The sequence below is a fragment of the Excalfactoria chinensis genome, chromosome Z (assembly GCF_039878825.1).
Source record: "Excalfactoria chinensis isolate bCotChi1 chromosome Z, bCotChi1.hap2, whole genome shotgun sequence".
NCBI classification, from domain to species: domain Eukaryota; kingdom Metazoa; phylum Chordata; class Aves; order Galliformes; family Phasianidae; genus Excalfactoria; species Excalfactoria chinensis.
In genome coordinates this window covers 30,239,917-30,256,442 of record NC_092857.1, presented here as the reverse complement: position 1 = coordinate 30,256,442, position 16,526 = coordinate 30,239,917, and the positions used below count along the sequence as shown (strand labels likewise).

General features: G+C 37.4%; 1 protein-coding gene across 4 annotated transcripts in view; it reads left to right on the top strand.

The window, feature by feature from the left end:
* The window catches only part of NFIB (nuclear factor I B), a 159,870-nt gene extending 148,272 nt beyond the window's left edge, over nt 1-11,598 (top strand). For all 4 annotated transcript variants that reach the window (XM_072359588.1, XM_072359587.1, XM_072359586.1 and 1 more), the window contains one exon: nt 10,108-11,598. In XM_072359588.1, coding sequence (XP_072215689.1) covers nt 10,108-10,125 — 18 coding nt within the window. In that variant the 3' untranslated portion in view covers nt 10,126-11,598. The remainder of the gene's footprint in view (nt 1-10,107) is intronic.
* The last annotated feature ends 4,928 nt before the right edge of the window (nt 11,599-16,526 follow it).

The window sequence follows — 16,526 nt, the reverse complement described above, 5'->3', positions numbered from 1 at the left end:
GCATTACATTTTGTTGCTGTGTGACAGATGGCAGCATCTGACAGAACTGCGTCTGACATGTATAAAGCAAAGGTTTAGAAATGAATTCCTCCATGCGGGAAAAATGGCACCCATTGACATTCACTGATGCTTGCTGAACGCTGATGCGGGCCAAACAGTGTATGTGAGCACAGTCAGGTACTGTGTGGTATGTTGCAGCACTGACAACAGCATTATGAAAGACAAGCCATCCTCTGGATGGCCATGCAGATAGTTACAAGCACAGCATGCATGCTCTTGTTCTTTGCTGGTGAAAATACACAGCTAATGGTGGTGACTATGGTGAAACATAGTGTTTTGCAGATGAGAATTTTCTGTATCAAAGTTGTGCTCTTTGTAGCTGTTATAGTTTCCATGAAAATAAAAAGGAGGCATTAGTTTCAGAGTGACCTATGTTGATCACAGCACAATGGAAAATTAGTTAATGGATTCACCTCACCTCCACAAAGGCGATGATTCACCTTGTAAATCCTAATCACAGTTTTCAGTGTACTGTCCAGAGTGAATTCGAACTGTGCTACTTTAGCTTGGGAGAAGGGGGGGTTGTGTGACAATGGTGGTGGTGATTTATTCTCCTATTGCAAAGAGTATTGCTTCCTCAGGGCATTGACAGGCATTGGGAAATCATCTCACAAGTGTCTATATTGAAAAATCTTTGAAAGGTTTAAATCATTAATTTCTTTTGCCCCATTTAATGCAATTAATATTTATCCCAGCTAAAGCACTGTCCTGGTAAATCTTTATATATATATATATATTTATTTTTTTATTTTTTTTATTATTATTATTTTTTTAATTCAGCACTTAGCACATATGAGCCTTAGTTGAAAAGAGAAAAAAGGGGGAGAAAATTCTAGGTATTGACCAAGGAAACCTTGATTGTGAAATCAAACATTCCATTATCTGCTGATCTTTATACACAAAACTGCTTTGCAGGTAGCTTCTGGAGTGTTACTTGCCAATTTGGTCCTACCAGTGGACAAAAGTGTTCCCAGATGAGCTGCATCACAGATTCTCCAGTGGGCATCAATGGATTGCAAGAAGAATTGTTTCTTACTAGCAGATAATCTAGTCTGGACAGCCAAACTTTATCATAGAAAATTGTTTGACTCGTTTCATTGTATGATTCCCTCAAATTTGTAGTACTCATTTAGATGGTGCTCAATCTGACCTTTTACGGTAGGCTTCTATGGTTATTTTAAATACACTTGTTTTCAGAAAAGTCATTGACTTCATGAAAGACGAAATGTTGGCTGAATATCAGTTGTCTTGTCTTCACAGAAATCAGGTAGTGGAAGTGACCAAGCTGAAAGCTTTGTAACGGGACATGGTTGGTGACTGACATGTACAGAACTTAGGGAGAGCAGAAGATGAGAAAATGCCTGTTATCTTTGTGCTCTTTGTCTTATTACTAGCTGCCTGTCAAGACATTTTGCTATACCTACTGAACTCTGAACACATAGTAGATAGTGGATTGAAGCTCTATTAAGATAATTTAGGTCAATTTTGCTGTACATATGAAGAAGATATTCAAAAATCATTAAAAATACTCCTTCTTTCTTTGTAACAACGCTTCTGTAGTAATATTTCTGTAGAGACAATGCAAGGGGAAATTATGAAAATCTGTGAAGTTCAGTTAGAAAAATGCAGTCTTGGTCACTAACTGAGAGCAAAAGCATATGCGACAAATAAACCTGAGACATGAGTGAGAGCGAGAAAGCGTGTCTATGTATTGGGTAGGAAGCTTGATAATATGAGCTTGAATCTCAGTTCATGAACAGTAACTCCTGAATCATGAGGCTCTTTCATAGCGTATGAAATATTAGCAGGTCTTTCACAGATTGTAAACAAAGCTTCATTGCTGAGCTCAAATATTGTTAAAGATTTTTCTTATTAATTTTACACAATACAGATAACTATTATTCATATTACAATCTCTGCTACTTTTACGGGTTAACTGCAACTTTAACATTACATTTACACTACTCAGGCGTCTGCACTAGATTTGCATTTCCTGCTTTCAGCCTGTTATCTTGACACATATGTACAGTACAACAGCTGTTTTGTTCCTGGAGATGCTGAGGAGAGCTCTATTCTCAGAATACTGAACTTCCTTTCCTGCTCTAGCTATGAGGGTACATCAAATGCTTCACTTTCCATGCAGTGATTTTCTCCCAGGATCATTTGTAGCTTATTGGTAATAGTGTGGATAAAGAAGACAAAAATGGAGGAAGTTGGAGGGTAAATGAGAATGGGTGTGAATTGCTTTTATCTCATAGTATCTTCTCTGTGTTTGGAATCCAGCAAACAAAGCTAAAGTAACAGTCAGCGGCATTGCTTCAGTAAGCACATTTTGGTAAAGACAGACACCTGTTAGAGCAATAGTTCATGTCCACCCCCCTCCTCCCCTTCCCCTTTCTGCCTTGGGCAATATTTTGGAAGAGAAATATCAATTCAAGCGTTGGAATTTAAGAACAGAAACACGAAAGTGTTCTGACTGTAAAAAATATTCATAGAAAGAAAACCTAGAGATTGCTGATCTTTACTAGTTTAAACTGCTAACTCTAATAGCTTTGCCCAACTCTTTAATACAAAAAGAAGTTCAGAACATTATGTTTCCTCTCCATCTAGGCAAACATCTTCAGAACATTTCCTAAGAAATTAATTGTATTCAAGCCAGACTTGCATGCTGCCATCCCACAGGAAATGGGTCAGCAATCCATTAAGATGCCATTAGATAATCTAATTTGGAACTTAATCTCTAAATTAACCATGCTCCATACTTGAAGCATACTTGAGAGAAAGAAAAAAGTTTATGTTTGAATCGATAGGGGAGCCGAAGCGTGAAGAAGCCTGTTTGTTTTTTCTGTAGCTGTGGTCACGTCTCAAGCCGTCTGGTAACCAGGAGAAACCAGACATGATGTAATTCCAGATTGAACTTGAACTTCAGGGACTTAGAATGGGGGAACAATGGACCATAGGAATCAATAATGTCCATTTTCCACATGATTATGTTTGGAGCTTTAAGTTAACCTTTATGGGGAAAGTAGCAAGAACTGTGGTGTGATGAAAATGAATGAGATGATCCAGAAGCAAGATGTTAAAGTAAAGAAAACAACTTCAGTAATATTTTCTGAGCAGCATTTCAGATTCCTGCAGGATTAGAAAAGTTCCCGCTCTGCAGTGAACTGGTTGCCTGTTCTGAGCACTCTTTGTTCACTTAGGTAGGACAAACTTAATCTTATGTTTCCTGTCAGATGATTTTGGCAGCAATCTAAGTAGAGGAGGAGCATATTATAGTGAATTCCCAAGTGTAAACTGTATCTTTAACCCCTTGGTTACTCCAGTTTCCAATTTCCTATTTCTGCATCATCTTATCTCAAAGTGATGCTTCTGAAGCTGTGAAGCATTTTTTTTTTTTTCAACTTTCTTTCTTTCTTTCCTTCTTTCTTTCTTATTCTTTCTTTCTTTCTTTCTTTCTTTCTTTCTTTCTTTCTTTCTTTCTTTCTTTCTTTCTTTCTTTCTTTCTTTCTTTCTTTCTTTCTTTCTTTCTTTCTTTCTTTCTTTCTTTCTTTCTTTCTTTCTTTCTTTCTTTCTTTCTTTCTTTCTTTCTTTCTTTCTTTCTTTCTTTCTTTTTCTTTCCCTCCCTCCCTCCCTCCCTCCCTCCCTCCCTCCCTCCCTTTCTTCCTCCCTCCGTCCCTCCCTTTCTTCCTCCCTCCCTCCCTCCCTCCCTCCCTTTCTTCCTCCCTCCCTCCCTCCCTCCCTCCCTCCCTCCCTCCCTCCCTCCCTCCATCCCTCCCTCCCTCCCTCCCTCCCCTTCTTTTATTTTTATTTTTATTTTATTTTATTTTTATTTTATTTTTATTTTTATTTTTATTTTTATTTATTTTTATTTTATTTTTATTTTTATTTTTATTTTTATTTTTATTTTTATTTTTATTTTTATTTTTATTCTTTCTCCCCCCCTTTCTTCCCCTTCCACTTCCCCTTCCCTTTCCTCTTTCCTTTCCCTTTTCCCTTCCACTTCTCCTTCCCCTCCTTTCCCTCCCCTCCTCTCCCTTTTCCTCTCTTCTCCCCTCCTTTCTCTCCCCTCCCCTTCCCTCCTCTCCCTTTTCCCCTCCCCTCCCCTCTCTTCCCCTCCCCTCCCCTCCCCTCCCCTCCCCTCCCCTCCCCTCCCCTCCCCTCCCCTCCCCTCCCCTCCTCTCTCTCCCTTCTTCCCTTCTTCCATCCCTCCTCCCTTCCTTGCTTCCTTGCTTTTATCCTTCTTCCCTCCCTCCGTCCCTCCCCCCGTCCCTCTCTCTCCCCTCCTTCCTCCCTTCCTTCCTTCTTCTCCTTCTTTCTTTCATCTTACTAATTAAACTGAACAGCATTCATGCCAATTTCATAAATAAAAATTCAGACAAATTTTTATACATAGCAAGATAATGACCATAACATTACAAATGAAAATACTGAGGGGAAGAGGATGAGGAGACTGTGATTAAGTTTACAAGTATCTCTGCTGACATTTAGAGAAGAGTGAATCATAATAAATTTGGAAAAATAAAAAATTTTGTTTGGACTTCAAATGAATCATTTTCTAAATCCCTATAGTTATTTTCTTCTTGATTTGATAAGTCTACCTGAAAGTGGAGATTCTGTTGTTTTTTTAGGGAACCTAACAGTCTCTCTTAACCCAAGCCCACATTCTCTATTATTTGGCTCTATGGGAGGTGACTTTCCTGTCAGTGATAGACCCTCAGATGCATGTGCATATTTCCCATCCTTCTTCAGCCCTGTCTCAGCATTTGAAAAGGTGATACAGAGTGTTGAATGACACACAATTTCTCAAGGCCTTACCTGTCCTGCTGATTTTTTTTAACAGTGGTGGGATCTGTGGCCTCAACCTGGTCTGTGTTTTTTTCTTTTTTTTTTTTTTTTTTTTTTTTTTCCATCCTCTGGACATAAATCAGTGGGTCTCTACCTCTTACATCTGCTAGATGGGTGGTATGTGCCCTGCTAAACTGTTAAATGCCTTCCTGAATTAAGATGAAATATATTTAATATATCTCTTGAAATAAATGCTCATGTTGGAAGTGAAATTTGGCAGCTCTTTGACTGAAAATACTCATTTAGAATGGAGAATATCAGATGTACCACATTAAGTAGATGCTCAAGAGGTTGGTTTTTGTTGATTTTTGTTTTTCATTTTGAAGAAATGTACAAGCTGGAATTTAGCCAGGGCACGGATACTAACACAATTGATTTTTCCAGAGTTCATATGAATGTTAAAAATTTGAAATAGCAGAGTTCCCTTTAGTTCCGTGACTGAGTACTTGCTCCATGTTGAGACTGAAAAGCCTTGCTTGGTGACTCAGTAGTGCCATGTGTCTCAACATTAAAGGCATTTCTACCTCTTCTGCCTAAAGACTGACCTGACATGGTCTAGTTTACCTTGCATGAGCTAGTATGTTGATGCACAGGATAGTAAAACCACAAGAAGGAAATATTGATTTAGGTACACCTTCCAAATGATTAAATATTCCTACAGACTTTGAGGCTTTTGAAAATGTTTTAACTAGTGGAAAGTAAGAATCTTAATGTGCTTCAGATTTACCCAAGTCTGATTGGACTTATTTTTATTGTATTTAGTTAATTGTTTAATGTTATTATACTCCTTATTTTATTATAACCTCTGAAGTGGATGGTATATATATAAAATGCTGGTAGTCCGTTCCAGTAATACCTTTCTGAGAGTTTCTTGAAAAAGCAATTATTATCTTTAAAAGATAAATCTTTTAAATCTTGATTGAATTAACATGTGAAAACTGTAATGGAGAACGTTTACTCTCTAGGATGCTTACAGAATTTTTCTTTGCTGTTGCATTACATTTGAACAAATAAATAAATTATACTTGCTGTGAATTGAGGGGGAATGTTGACTGTATAATACATCTGATAGTCTAGTGAGAGAATACTGTTTCTTGTAATGGTGTAATGCTCCAGGAAAATTCTTGCAAACCATACTCTCTCAGGGGTTATCAGTCTGAATCACAGATCATGGATTGGACCTGCTTTATTCCAGCCAGACACATGAAGGTTTTTTTTATCAGGAGGAGGAGCCAAGTGGATGGAGGGATGTCTCATTAACTTCTACTAGGACAACTAGCTGCACTATGCCCTTGGCAATTCAAAGATTTTTGGCTTGCCTTGCTCTTCTTTTGTGAAGGGGTTCTTAGTGAACAGAGAGATGGTGTTTGGTTTTATGAAATTCAGGACTGGAAGTTTACCTGGAACATGTATGGTTGAATAGCATGGTAATGGGAAAGGTATTCCCTCCCTTCCCACTGTTGCCATGTGTATGGCACCCAGGCTTTGCAGTCAGCAGTAGCTGGCTTTGTTAGGAAGCTCTGCTCTGTAGTTGGTTTACATGGTAGAAGCTGAACTCCTTGATTCTTGCAGAAAATCTTTTCAAAGCAGGTTTGAGAAAAAGTGGTGGGAAACCTTGACTGGGGCCAACAGTTAACTGCACACAGAAGTACTAGGGAATTATAAAGCAGGTGGTGACCCATATATAGTTGAAAGTACAATTAAATTTACTGTAAATGTGATGATATAGGTGGGATAAGTGGGCATACCAGATAGACAACAGTATATGTACAGCTTTGCAGATATGTTATCCATTATAACTTGCATCATAGCTGTTCTCAGAACATCTTTTAATTAGTGCTTCATTGGTGCTTTTTATCTCAGTAATTTTCACTTGGGTTTCCTCTTTTCCCTGCCCTATACATTGGGCAGTGATAGAAAGATGGGAAGATCCCCAGAGACGATCACATCAAAGGGCAGCATGATGAGTTTGATTTCTGAAGTACAAGCCAAGCTCACCAGGCCTTGACACTCCTTGTGCCAGAGGGAAGTGCTGATGGACTGGCAGGAGGGCTTGTCCTGCCTCGCTGTCCTAGAAGCTGAGGCCAGAGCAGGCACTTGGGTCTGCCATCAGAGCTTCCAAAACAGTTGCTTTTCCAGCCACAGCACTTGGACAGCATGTTGTCCCAGCACTATAGATACCCTCACTGTTATCCGTGGCGGGCAGCAGGTGGCTCTGCCCTGGCAGCTGGCCACTTGCGAGCCAGAGGCTTCCTGAAGTCAGATGAGATCTGCATAGTGTTAACGTAGGAAATTTATTGCTCCCTGAGGATTCATAAGCAGCACTGACAAATTTACTTCATGCTGCATTTTTGAGATGGTCGTAATGTGAGGCTGGGGGGGTGGAGGGGTGGGGGGAAGGGAGAAGGGAAGGGCTGGAAGGTTTAAAGAAACATACCTATTAAATTTGCTAGTCATATGGCAACAGCAATCCAATTAGCCACTTGTTGTGATTTATTTTATTGAGCACTTTCCAAAAAATCAAGACCTCTTTCTCCTATGAGAACTGCTACAAATAATGATTTGTTCCTTGTCAGCAGTGACTGCTTTCTTTCACCAGCTGTAGCCATTAGGTTTAAAACTTTAAAAAAGAGGAAAAAAAATGTTACATATATATCCAATCACTGAAGCACACTGTAATTCTCTATAAAGATAACCTGAAAGCAGTGTATTTAGCCTTTGCAACAGAAATTGCTTAAATACCATCCTGACATCACAGAAAATTTACATTTCTTAAGTTAATGTTCTGTTTTGTTTGAAGTGGATAAACTCTGTAAATCCTGTGTAACAGGACAGCAAAGCACTATATGCTGTAAAATATGTACTCAGACAGATCCTAAGCAAACAAATCTGTTTGGTTTTTTTTTCTTCTTCTTTTCTTTATTACCAGTTCCTATCTTTAGAAATCCTTGTGCTTGGAAATGATTTGTTTTGTGTCTGTTATTTCATAGTTTACTTCTTAACATCACTGAAATCCAAAGAGGAAGGAACAAGAAATGCATTGTCAAACAAATTGTGAAGGAAGATGAAGAATAAATTGAAACAATTAAGCCTCTTAAACGAGGTTCTGGTACTGAACATTTTTTAAAACCATAATCTTTTCATCAAGTCATATTGGACAAATCTTTTATGTATAAATTGCTTTAAGACTTTGTGAATATTTTAAGATTTGTTGTGTAACTGCGATTTTTCAGTTTCTAAAAGGGATTATTTCTTGAAGCGCAGAAAATAAGATATTTAGAAGTAACTTAAAAAAAATAAGTACTTAAAATAATAATAATAATAAATAAATAAAGGAAAAGGAAAAGAAAAATCTATAATTGAATATATTTGTTGATCTTTCATTTTGAAAATAACTACAAGATTTCTTTAATTACTCAGATTTTAGGGTAACTTACAAGAACAGACACAATGGTGAACAAAGCTACTGAATATTCTTTTTAGTTCAGACATTTTAGATACTCATATTTCTTACAATTCCCTGAGGAAAAAAAAGACTTCTGCTCTCTTCTGAATTTGACCATGATGGAGACAAGCAGGTCTGGTCTGTGAAACTTCCCACCTTTTTGATGTCTAAATCAGAGAACTTGAAATTAATTGTTAGGAATCAGAATAGTAAACTAGCAGGTATAAAGAGGTGTAGAAAGCATCAAACAGAAGTACATAACAGAAGCTGTTTCCACTGTTTTCGGTATAAATCAACCAAGGAATATGTCCCCTGTTCATCCCTTTCTTCAGTAGTCAGAGAACAGTTGCTCAGAGGATCATATAAATGAGCACATGCTCCTTCAGAGAGAAAGTGGTGCAAAAGGTTTACCATGGAGGGAGAAGGAAGAAAGCTTTCAGTGTCCATCTTTTAAGAAACATGTCAGAGACTGAAGTCTTCAGACATGTAGTAATGAAACATCTCAGTTTAATGCCAAAGTGTGTTCTTAAGTAAACTGTTGTGTCTGTGGAAAGAACTAGTGAAGATAAACATTTGCTACAATAAAATGCACAGGAAGTATGGATTTGCACAATATGTTTGTTTCTACTTATCTGGCAATTATTGCCAACATAAAGATGCAGCTTTTCTCATGAATAAACTTGACTGGAATTTCTAAAAAGCCCTTTATTTCTGAGGTGCTAGGCAGACATCGAAGGAAAAGGATGCTCAGGGTTTGCTCTGGCTACTGAAAAGCAGCAGCTGAAGCCTGTCTTTAAGTGATCTTCTTGCAAATCCTGATGAATGGAGAACCCACTAGGAGACTCTGTGCCTCTTAAAGGTGTGAACACCATTGGGATATAAGCACATCAATGACATGGCGCTTTTGGCATGCTGATTTAAGTAATGGAATTGTCTTTGAAAATATTTTCTTACTCTGACTTCTGCTGAAAAATTTAGGGTACCCACTGTGACCCATAACAGGTATTTACATGATAGAGCCCTTTTGTTATGGACACTGGTAATTGGGGGGTAATAAATTGTAAAAACAAAAACAAAACCACACAACAAAACCAAGAACTTTTTATTATTATTTTTTCTAATATTAGAAATGTTGTAGCCTAAGCTCTGTGTTCTAATGGTGACTCATACACCTCACAGGCATACCTTGGTATTGGAATGATGTAAGTTGCTGATTTGAAAAAGAGTAGGAAATTGCACAGGAAACGTAAGCACTGAGCTTTATTTTGTTTTACAGAAATGAGAAAACTTGTACGCTGTAATAAATTTCAACAGCACTTAAATAACATGCAGAGTGTCAAACAGTGTCGCATATACGGTTTAGTGGTGTCTTCTCCATATATTTGCCTCTTTGGGTAACTTTCATAAATCAGCAGGCTACTTTGTGTAAGTCAGCAGTAACACTGCCTGCAATTGAGAGGAACAGAGATTTTTAGTTCAAATAAATTGTACTTCTGCAAAGAGACCCACAAAGTTGAATCTCAAGCAATATTCACAATTTTGGTTTCTCTTTTTGTCTTAAGTAGTGGTATTGATATCGAATATTGGTTTTATCCTAATTCAAATTCTCTGTGTTCTAATTTTTGCAAAGTGTCTAATTTGTGTTTCTTTTTCTTTTCTTTCTTTCTTTCTTTCTTTCTTTCTTTCTTTCTTTCTTTCTTTTTTTTTTTTTTTTTTTATTTCTCTCTCCTTGTCCCTTTCCCCCTTTTCAACAGTCCTGGTACCTGGGCTAGCTTGGTTCCTTTTCAAGTATCAAACAGGACACCGATCCTGCCGACAAATGTCCCAAATTATGGTTTGAACATAATTGGAGAGCCTTTCCTTCAAGCAGAAACCAGCAACTGAGGGGAAAAAAAAAATAAAAAAGAAAAATTTGGAAAAAGAAAAAAAAGGAAGGAAGACAGGATGAGAGAAGAACCTGAAGAACGAAGAAAAAATAGACCAGCAATTGCAGCACTTACAATCACTAATTCCCTTATGGTTGAAACTGAAATGACATACAAAGGGTCGATGATATTTCACTGATGGGTAGAACGCAGCTCCTGCTAAGTAGCCTTTGTTATATGAAGTCCGCTGGGAAATAGATGTTCTGTCTCTGACAATATATTTTAACTGACTTTCTAGATGCCTTAATATTTGCATGATAAGCTAGTTTTATTGGTTTAGTATTCTTGTTGTTTACGCATGGGATCACTATTCCTGGTTATCTCACAAAACAAAGGCTAGGCAGCAGCAGCAGATTTGCAGGAGGACAAGGGCTGTAAGCCAGCCATTTTCTCAACACTCTGATTTCTAAATGTTTAAAGGAAAAAAAAAAAAAAAAAAAAAAAAAAAAAGCTCTGTAGCCTTTAGTTATCAGTATGGATTTATTAAACTTTGGCCCTTGACTCAGCCTTTTCTAGTGTGTTACCCAGCTTGAAATTTTCAATCAGAATGAACACACATACTCTATGTAAGAAATGCCTCTGTGTAGGTAAAAGTGTTACCTTTTCATGAAACAGTAGAAAGAAAAAAAAAAAAAAAAAGAAAAACAAAACAAAAAAATGCAAACTTTTTACCCACTAAAGAAACACTTAGAGAGGCAAGTGCAATTTAAAGTCGTATCTAAGGGGTCATCATTATAAGTCCTTCAGCCCTTGGACTCTAAACTGAGGGGATTAAAAAAGGAATTAAAATTTACTTTGAACAAATTTATTTTTCCCCTCAGTTTTTGAGGGCATTAAAAGGCATTACATCAAGACAAATCATGTCCTTGAGAAAAATAAATCAATGAAAACACAGCACTTATGTTGGTTTAGCTGCTGCCTCCACAAAAGGGGTAGAATTTATTTATTTAAAGTTACTGGTTGCATCAAGAACCCATAGGGTTTATATTTTTCTGTATAATCTGCATCATAGAGACAAAGAGATAGGCAAATCCATGCCAAAAGCGCAAAGCTTACTGTTTACAAACTGGTAATACCAGGATGGGGATAAGATTTATTTAAATAATGCACTCTCTAAGTCTAATTACAGGGTGCTGAAAACTTGCATGGTGCTTTCAGAAGTTAGCCTTGTTCAACAGATTTCACATATTGACAGAAATATAATGTGCATGGGCAGACATTTTGCCTCAATGTCTCTTAAAAAATAATTAATTAAAATACTCTTTCCAGTAATCCTGATTTGCACGAAAATATAATGTCCACATTACGTGCCTTGCCTTGAAATCTAAAAAATGAAAAAAAAAAAAAATACAAAAAAATACAAAAAATCAACAAAAACAACAAAAAAAAATTTGACATCACTACACTTGTTTTGCTGCATTTATTATCATTTAAATCTTTACCATTTTTATGACAAAATATTTTGTACTCCAGATGGGAAAAAAAAGTGTGACATCATGGATTTTTTAGACAGTTATATCTTTATCTCACATTTATAAAGCATATCATGGCTGTGTATAATTGCCGCTTAAGAATTGTAATCGACCAGCAATATTTTCAGTATTTTGGTGTTTTTTCTATTAACCTTTCATGTTTTTCATCTTCCAATTAATATTGGGGGGGGAGGGGATTCAAATTTATACGAATTATGCAATACCAAGTTTTGCCTATGTAGGTAGTGCTTTTAGCTGTATTGGTTATTATAGGTAAGTACACAGATTTAAAAGAAGAAAAAAAAAAAAAAGAATTATGTATGCTTTTTTTTTTGCTTTTTTTTTGCTTTTTTTTTTTTTTCTATCTTTCTTTCCTTTCTTTTTTTTTTTTTCTTTTTTTTTCTTTTTTCTTTTTTTTTTTTTTAATTGACCAAAGTGGGTATACTGCTATTTTTGCAGTGTGATGAGGTCCTTTTATGTACTGAGAGATGGACGGGGATTTTTTTTTTATACATACATATATATATATTCTGGGGTGGGTGGGGATGATTTTTAACACTTTACAGTGTAGCTGTGAAGCAGTGCACCCTTAGCCAGGCAAGGGCTGCAAAGCGACTGTTCTGCCTACTGTGACAACCTTTCAAATCGGTTCCCTCTTTTAACTTCCCACCTGGGGTGCAAGCTGAAATCATTTCTGGATTTAAAAAAAAAAAAAAATGAATTCTGTTGGAGGCAGACTTGACTTGAGGAAATTGTTTTACATCGAAATTCTTTAGAGACAGAGAGAGAGAGGGAGAGAGAGAGAAGGAGAAAGAGAGTGATAGGAACAGAGGAGAGAGAGGCAGCCAGAGGGTGAAGGAAGTCAGGACCCACAGCGAGATGAAGCCTTCCCACTCTGGTGAATACACCACATCTGAAAGTGTTTGTGTTAGAGATGTTTTTAACTTAGAAAGATGCTTGCTTTGTCTAGGAAATGCATGTAGAGGGCCAAACTCTTTGCTGGCATAACTCCACTGGATTGAGTTGACTTCAGAGCTGTTCCTGCAGAGAATTTGCCTCCTTTAGTCTGCATGGCTGGTAAATATTTCTTTTCCCCTACAACAAAACTATTTTTTGAAGTCTGTCAACTCACAGTCTGAGTTCCAATCTTCAGTCTGCTCACACCATGTCAGGGGTTTGCAAGTCTTCTCATATAGCAGGTCAGATGGAGAGCTCTGGGCTGTAGCTGGAAAGGAACTTCAGAATAGGTGGAATTAGACTATGGTGTAAACAAATGTGCATTGCCAGTAAAATCAGACCTTACATATTAGTAGTGATCCTGTTGCTGGAGACCTCTTATGCTCTGGGGATGCCTCTTATCTACAGCTTGATGTAGGGAGAACACCTTCAGGGGGAAGCAAAAGATGGAAAAGTCTTGAAATGGAGTATCCTTTCAGCCCTCTGTGGTTGTCTCTTCATTTCAAAGGTTTTCCTACCCTGGAGCAGCCCCAGCGTACAAGTCCAGCAACAGGTGCTGGGTGCTGACACACTGACATTGGTCCCTTCTTGCCTTGAATCATATGATAAAATCATAGAATCATAGAAACACAGAATCATAGGATGGCCTGGGCTGAAAAGGACCTCAAAGATCATCCAGTTTCAACACCCCTGACACGGGCTGGGTCACCAACCACTGGACTAGGCTGCCCAGGCCCACATCCAACCCAGCCCTGGCCAGCACACGGCTGCTGTGAGGCTGTGGTAGTGGCACATCCTGTGTGTCTCTGCAGCAGGCAGAGCATGGGCAGATACTGAGGCAGAAGCTTTAGGAAAGCAGATCTTTATCTGTATATAAACTGAAAAGGAAAGTAAAAAGCTGGAAAAAAAAAATAGTACCCCAATATCAAAGTTATGTTTCACTTTTCCTGAGTCCCATGGTAAGTGACTTCATTTCCTAAGCACATTACTGTTAAGACTAGCTGAAATGTGGGAGACCCACCCAGAGCATACCTCAGGCTCTAGCCTGGTGAAACAAACAATGTTATTGCCTTTTCTGCTGGGCCCTGATATCGAGTGTTCAGAGGGCACTGTCTGTGCTGCGGGGAGCAGGGAGTCCCCTGAAGTTTTAAATGCATGCCAGGATGGAACCAAAATGCGTGTGACTGCCAAAAGGATGGGTATCCCTGAGGGAAGATGGATGGCTTTATGTGAGCTTTTCTGTTATCTCTGACCTCTTGTATGAAAAAAAAATCTTGCAGATGCGATATTTTTAACAGCAGATTCCTTCCATATGAATGAATTGGTTTTGTTAAGCAACTGTGGGTTTTTTCACACGTGCCTCTCTGATAGAAAAGTCTGGTTGGAAGAAAACACACTTTTCATTTATGTTTTTTTTTTTTGTTTGTTTGTTTTTTAAGCTCAGCAGTCAAAAGATTAAGATAACATTGAGAACTCAAATCCAGTCTCTGGCCTCCTCCTTCACCAGGAAGTGTATTCTCACTAAATCAAGCCACCCCGTTCTATGTGCACTGTTCTGCCTTTATTAAGTTGCTTTGCAGCCCTGGCCTCATGGCTGTGCCACTGAAGTGTGTTCCCCCTGGAGTGACATGAACGTTTGAGGCTTGACTATGGAAAATAAAAAAGGCAGTGAAGGAGACTGTACATAAAGACATGGCAAAAATATTAATTATAGCAATATAGTTGTGGGGTGATGTTCAGGTGGGCAGCTCCATTGAAAATATGTGAATGGATTTGTGAAGCTGCAAGTAGCGAGAAGAAAGGAGGATCTTCTGAATGAACCGCCTACCTTGTAGACAGTAATTTGTACACTGTATAGTTTTGTTAAGACTTTTTTTTTTTTTTTTTTTAATTAAAATACCCTTGTTTGTAAAGCTAACTTTTTAACAATTATAATGGAAATATATGTCATTTCCATTTTTAAAGTAAACAAGAATATTCCTTGTTTGGAAGCTGGACTTGGGTTAAAACTCTCCAGTTTCTTAATTTATGTGTTAAAAAAAAAAATAAAAATAAAAAATCTGTCCATGTTAGCAGTTATTTCACAGATTCCTGTGCTTGAAAAGCATAGGTTACTAATCCTTTAAAAATGTAAATGGAGAAAAGTTATATTTTATGAAGGTTATTTTGTTGTATTTAGTATTGGAAAAGTTGGTTTTCAGAGCATTTCAAAATGTTGGAAGCACCACTGTCTTTCTATTAGTATATATGGCCTTTAGCAAAAGTTTTTGTGATTGTTACATGATGGTATTTAAGATTAGGTTCACAGAGCAATTCAGGATAGGCAGAGAATAAAAACAGTACTTATGTCTCACATAGCTGTGTCCTCAGGGAGCAGAGTTTTGGATTTGCAACTTGTAGCTTCATAAGGACTTAATGAAAGAGATTGCACAAGGACATACTCAACTGTGACACCGGGGTGTGTTCTGTACCTAAATCTAAATGATATTTACTGTGTGAGGTTATGAAGGCTGCAGAAAGTTATCCCATATTCAGTGTACAGTATTCACTTTTAATGAAACAACTCTTTAATGTTGCTGGCAGTAAGGTCCCAAGCATGACATCCAATATAGTTTATATGATCCTGTCAAGGTCTTTTGTTAACATTAACCAGCTGCAATGCTCCTGGACTTTTTTTTTTTTTTTTTTTTTTTTAATCGGGTTTCTATAGAAAACTTTAAAGAAAAAAGAAAGAAAAAAAAAAAAAGAGAGAGAGAGAAAAGTAAAATAGTAAAATTGTACGCAGGCTAAGAAATTTAAGCAGGAAAAGCTCAAAACTGAATGTCCAACTCCAAGCTGAAAGAGCTGAAAACTGTCTCCCTCTTATTTGCACTTTCTGCTACTTCCCATTTTTTTTCTAATTCCTCAAAATTACGTGGGTGTGGTGGAGCACTGCAGTTGGAGGATAACACGGACCACTGATTTTGCCCTTTAACCCTGCACAATGACCTTTGCATCAGCCAAACTTATTGCCATGACAACTCTTTGTACTGTTTCCACGCCACAGCTCTGTTGGTCACATTCTTAATAGCAAAGGGGACAAGTCCAAGACGGTCAATTTTTACATTTTTGTTGCGATTTTTTTCTTCAGTGGTTGTAAGTAGGTTTTTGTTTCTTTTCCTTTTTTTTTTTTTATATTTTTTTTTTTTAAATAATAAAAGGGTTCACTAGTTATTACTCTTTAAGAATATCTGTGTGTTGCAATTCAAATGTATGTTGAATTTGTGAAAAGGGCTTCAGTGCCACTAGCATCGTGATGTCCTAGAGTAAGCCTTTCGTACTTTTATTGCATGATAGCAACAGTAAAACAGAAGGTGGCCTAAATAGATGGAAAGCAGCATGAGCTAGTGACACTAAAGCCAGTCTTTGTATTACTGTATTTTTGACAGAATGGTTTTGAAACTGTGCTACAGGGACTGATGTGGCAAATGTATCTCTATATGCAGAAAGAAGTTTTTTAAGAAGTATGGCTTATTATGCATTCTTCATTGAGGGCATTGAAGTTGCATGGACTGATAAAAGTTGATGCAAAATGAGAAAGAAACAAAAACCAGCAAAATGTTTACCAAAAAATCTCAAACAAATGAGCAGTGCCTGTTCAATTTCACAGTCTCTGTTGAGTTCAGTTGTAAATATGTTTCAGATAACATTTTCTTCAAAAAAAATAAGAATAAAAATCTCTACAACAGTGTAGAATGTGAGGGGTTCCTCAAGTCCCAGGCATAGGCTTCTCATGAGCTGCGTTAGGTTATGTCTTCATCAAGCTGTTAATTTGTGCTT